The sequence below is a fragment of the Myotis brandtii genome, unplaced genomic scaffold (genome assembly GCF_000412655.1).
Source record: "Myotis brandtii unplaced genomic scaffold, ASM41265v1 scaffold1733, whole genome shotgun sequence".
In the NCBI taxonomy this organism is placed as follows: Eukaryota; Metazoa; Chordata; class Mammalia; order Chiroptera; family Vespertilionidae; genus Myotis; species Myotis brandtii.
In genome coordinates, this window is record NW_005356400.1 from 440,700 (window position 1) to 445,829 (window position 5,130).

General features: G+C 60.8%; 1 protein-coding gene across 1 annotated transcript in view; it reads left to right on the forward strand.

Annotated features, from left to right (window-relative positions):
- CNN3 (calponin 3, acidic) overlaps nucleotides 1-4,985 on the forward strand; it is a 5,469-nt gene extending 484 nt beyond the window's left edge. The window contains exons 2-6 of the mRNA XM_014537131.1: nucleotides 66-132; nucleotides 1,289-1,426; nucleotides 1,745-1,861; nucleotides 3,295-3,441; nucleotides 3,978-4,985. Coding sequence (XP_014392617.1) covers nucleotides 66-132; nucleotides 1,289-1,426; nucleotides 1,745-1,861; nucleotides 3,295-3,441; nucleotides 3,978-4,325 — 817 coding nt within the window. The 3' untranslated portion in view covers nucleotides 4,326-4,985. The remainder of the gene's footprint in view (nucleotides 1-65; nucleotides 133-1,288; nucleotides 1,427-1,744; nucleotides 1,862-3,294; nucleotides 3,442-3,977) is intronic.
- Nucleotides 4,986-5,130: the final 145 nt, after the last annotated feature.

Genomic DNA, 5,130 nt, shown 5'->3' on the forward strand with positions numbered 1-5,130 from the left:
ATGGGGGCCCTGGGGGCCCAGCCGCCGCCTCCTGGGACCCGCAGCGAGCTGTCCTCTCCCCCCAGGCTCATCAACAAGCTCCAGCCGGGCTCCGTGAAGAAGGTCAACGAGTCCTCGCTCAACTGGCCGCAGGTAACCCCCCCTCAGGGCAGGTAACACCCCCTCAGGGCAGGTAACACCCCCTGAGGGCAGGTAACACCCCTCTCAGGGGTCACTTTTTTTTTTAAAGATAAATCAAGTGGGGAGCTTATAGGTGTTTCCTACTTCACCACAATTTCCTTTTTATATATATATTTTTTATTCACTTCAGAGAAGAAGGGAGAGGAAGAGAGAGAGAAACATCCATGATGAGAGAGAATCATGGATCAGCTGCCTCCTGCACACCCCACACGGGGGATGGAGCCCACAACCCGGGCCTGTGCCCTGACCGGGAATCCAACCCTGACCTCCTAGTTCATAGGTCGACGCTCAGCCACTGAGCCACGCCGGCCGGGCCAGGTGGTCACTCTTTAGGCAGCAAAACTTGATTACGTTTTCAAAATAGACATTTTAGCAGAAGTCTGTGCACGGTGGCTGTGTTTTGTTGTTTTTAACGCTTCCGTGATTCCTTAGGATTAGCTCTGTGATTATGAGATGTTTCGTCTAGAAGTTTCCTTATATTTAGTCTCTTCTCAGAGAAGACGTGACAAGTTTACACAGAGACATGCCACCTAGACTAGGGGAGAAGCGGGCGGCCACAGCAGGAACTCCGTGTGACACACGGGAATGCCTGCGATTCAGTAAAACTGCACAGTTGAGTCTTCAGGGTGTGTTTTGATAGAGGAGAGAATAAGCATTTAGCAACCACAAATTTATATGTAAGTTAAAACCAAAACACGATGAATGGATTACGGACCTTTTGACAAAGAGCACGTCAGCCCTGGAAAACACGGGCACGGAATTCTTAAAATCACGTACGGAAGAGCATGTTTTTGCAAAACTAAAAAAAATATCCTTTAAAATTCCTAAAAAGGCCCGGCCGCGGGCTCAGTGGTGAGCGTCAACCTGTGACCCAGGAGGTCAGGGTTCCATTCCCGGTCAGGGCACAGGCCCGGGGTGCGGGCCGGGTCCCAGGAAAGACCAGTGCGTCTCCCACTGGGAAGGCCTCTCCTTCCCCTCGCTCCTCGCCCGGAGGAGCCGTGCCCCGAGGGAGCGGCCAGAGCCTCGCCCAGCAGCGGCCACGAGGACGCAGGGGTCTAGGTGACAGGGTCCCTCCCGCTGCCGGTGCCATGTGACCCTCTCCTTCCAGTTGGAGAACATCGGCAACTTCATCAAAGCCATCCAGGCGTACGGCATGAAGCCCCACGACATCTTCGAGGCCAACGACCTGTTCGAGAACGGGAACATGACCCAGGTGCAGACGACGCTGGTGGCGCTGGCCGGCCTGGTACGTCCGTGCCGTTGTGCAGGTTCTGCCGAGCGGGGATCGGGGACGAGCTGCTTCTTCGCTCCCCCAGTCCCCGGCCCCCGGGAGTTCAGACGGGCAGGGAGGGCCTGTCCCCTCCGTAATCGTTCGCTCTGTGGGAGGCTGCTGAGCCCATCAGACGCTCACACGCCTGAGGCCTGAGGTCCCAGGTGTGGCAGCGACGGCCTCGCCTGGGCTTCCCGGCCCCGTGTGGGCCGCGCCGGAGGCCTTCACCCGTGGGTAGACCTTCGGCCAAGCTCGGCCGGCGGGCTCAGGGGCTGTGTGTGCGTTTCCGTCCAGGCGAAAACCAAAGGCTTCCACACCACCATCGACATCGGCGTGAAGTACGCCGAGAAGCAGACGCGGCGCTTCGACGAAGGGAAGCTGAAGGCCGGCCAGAGCGTCATTGGTCTGCAGGTGAGGGGCGGGGGGGGAGTTCAATTGCACACACCCCCGCCAGCGAGGTGGCCGCCAGCGCAGGAACACAGACCTCGTGCAGGTTGGGGGGGATGTGGGTTACAGTCCGTGTCCACGTAAAGCCGCGGGATGCTGGTGACGGCTGAGAGGAGACCCCGGCACGTCATCTGACCACAGACGTGGCCGCGGGCGATGACCCTTCCCTACCTGCACTGCTTCTCTGAAGGGGATGCACTTTATGAACTCCCAGGCACCATGGGCCCATGAGGCAGTCTTACCGGACCTCAAGGCCGAGACGTCTACCCGGGGCAAGCGCTCGGGGTGTCGGCTCCGCTCCTGGGGAACCCCCAGCCGGGGTGTCTGCCCTTCCTCGGGGCCCTGGAGGGTGTCTTGGGGACACCCGGCCTGGGGCCCGGGGTGGGCTTGGCCCGGCACTGTCTGCCGCACGCCCCCTCCAGACGGTCGGTGTGAGGTGGGCCCGTAGCTGCAGGCACACAGGGTACCTGGGGAGAGACTGGAAACCTGTTTCCCAGGAGTCAGCTGGTTACGTGATGGCAGCTCCATCGGAGAAAGCGGTAATGTTAGCACGACAGGCGTCGGAGACGAGGCAGACACGTCTCTGGTCAGTTCATCCCTTTCTATTAGGAGCTGCACGTGCGTGTTGGGGTGTTTCCACGCGTGTGGGTTCACAGACAGGCGTACGCACCAGGGGAAGCTGGGAGGGGGCACCATGCTCACGGCAAACACCCGAGGGCGGGGTGTGACAGTCCCTTCCTCTCTGCTTATGCTCCGTGTGTTTCTGAATCTTTTCCAATGAATAGGCTTCACTTTTAGTAAAAAAAATGTTTCCTTTAATCGGGCTTGTTAAGGAAAAAAAGACCCAAGTGTAGAAACACGCCCATCCCGGCTGTCGTCCCTCGGCCACGCGGCCCTCACGGGGAAGGGAAGGGGAGGGAAGCTCGTTCCTGCGGCTCTGACCGTGGCGCTGCCCGCCTCGCTGTGCCCTCCGGGCTCTGTCCCGTGGACGCGGGGTTTGCAGGACCGCCCTGCGGCTCTTTCCCCATGAAAATGGGCCGTTGGGGGAAAGGTTGAAGCTGCACTTGTTCCACTGCAGAGAAAACACACCTGGGGCGAAAGCGTGCTGCCAGCCAGCGCCAGCCTCTGCCCCTCCCCTCCCGTCGCCGAGGCAGCCCCTGGCCTATGGGGAGGGAGGCGGCGGGGGGAGTTAATTTCTCATAGTCCAGCCTCTGTGGCAGCTTTGCGTCCGTCCGTCCCTCCTGCTGCGGTTTCTGTGCGGTTAACGGTGAGGCCTTTATAGCCCGTGAGTTGTTGGAATCCTTCCTGTAAACATGCCCTTCAGAGGGCGGAGGAGGCTGTGCCCTGAAGGCTGCGGCGTCCGGGAACTGACGCCGGTTTTATTTTGTAACTTAAAGATGGGGACCAACAAGTGCGCCAGCCAGGCGGGGATGACCGCCTACGGGACCAGGAGGCACCTGTACGACCCCAAAATGCAGACGGACAAGCCCTTTGACCAGACCACGATCAGCCTGCAGATGGGGACCAACAAAGGGGCCAGCCAGGTAAGGGGGCCGCGCCCCGCCGTCGGGCCCAGCGCAGAGCCGCTGCTGCGGGTGTGGGGCACGGACAGGAGGTTCCTTCCAGGAGGAGGTTTTGCTGGGAGAGCACAAGAGTGACAGGACCCCTTCTGCAGCCACACTGTGCGCGGCTCCTGCTCGGTTGGCGGTTAGAACAGCCGGCCTTCCTACCTTCCCAGCGGGAAACTGAAAGGCTACCAACCCCAAGCACATTGCTCTTCCAGTGCTCCGCCACTCACGTGTGTTTTTTTAAATTGATTTCAGAGAGAGGAAGGGAGAGAGAGAGAGGTAGAAGCATCAATCAATGATGAGAGAGAATCCTACTGGGGATGGAGCCCGCACCCCGGGCCTCTGCCCTGACCGGGAATCGAGCCGTGACCTCCTGGCTCAGAGGTTGACGCTCAGCCATGAGCCCCGCCGGCCCGGCCGCTATTGTCCCTTCTGCCCCCGCCCATCGCTTGTAACTGTTCCCGAGAGAGCAGTCCTGAGCCGCGGTAACCTCTGTCCTTGCCCCGTCCCAGGCGGGGATGCTGGCGCCGGGCACCCGGAGAGACATCTACGACCAGAAGCTCACGCTGCAGCCCGTGGACAGCTCGACCATCTCCCTGCAGATGGGCACCAACAAGGTCGCCTCGCAGAAGGGCATGAGCGTGTACGGGCTCGGGCGGCAGGTCTACGACCCCAAGTACTGCGCCGCCCCCACCGAGCCCGTCATCCGCAACGGCAGCCAGGGCACGGGCACCAATGGCTCGGAGGTCAGCGACAGCGACTCCCAGGCCGAGTACCCCGACGAGTACCACGGCGGGTACCCCGACGACGACCCCCGCGAGTACCAGTACGGCGACCCCGGCCTCGGCCTCGATTACTAGGCTCGGAGGCGCCGTCCTCCGTCGCGGTCACTCCGTGGGCGCCCGGCTAGCCCTGAGTGACGCTCTCCGCCCTTCTGAACCCTAGTGCGCTTCCTGTACCTGAAGGAGAGGCTGCCTCACACCCCCTCCTCCTCCGCCCGCCTCTCCCTCCGCAGCTCCTTTCCGCTGGGCAGGCCAGCCTGCAGCGACGTGACCCCCTGGCGCTGGAGCGAAGGGAGCCCTGGGGGGCGCGGGTTCCTCCCGACAGATCTCTGCATCCTCACACTCTTTACGGAACTGGTGTTCGCAAGCAATAGGAGGCTTCTCTCTTACATTAGTGTCTGGCTCCTCCGTGGGAGACTAAACCCGTGCTTAGCGCTCAGGCGCCCGCCAGCTAAACCGAGAAGACGCAGCGTGTCAGCCGCTCGCGACCGATGCCCGCGGTGTGGGTCGCGGGTGGAAATGCAGGCGCGGCCCTCGCTCTGGGGACGCCTGAGTCGCTCCCACCGGCGCGGGCGGCTCCATCGCTGCAGACGTGGGGGTCTGACTGCGCGGCCCTTCCTGTTGTGCCAACGTATCGGTGTAGACTCGCTCTGTTTCAACTGTATTTATTGCTGCATTTCTCAGCATAAACTTATCCCAGTGTATTTTTTATAAATAAATATTTTTTTTGAACATTCACATGAGCCAGCAGCTGGTTATGTTAAGGACTCCTCCCCAGGGTCTGTGGTCAGTCGCTGCCTTAACATTTCTCTCCTCAACCCTCACCACAGCGCACTCTGCTTGGGAGGGGCCGGCAGGATGGGGGCCCAGCAGGATGGGGGGC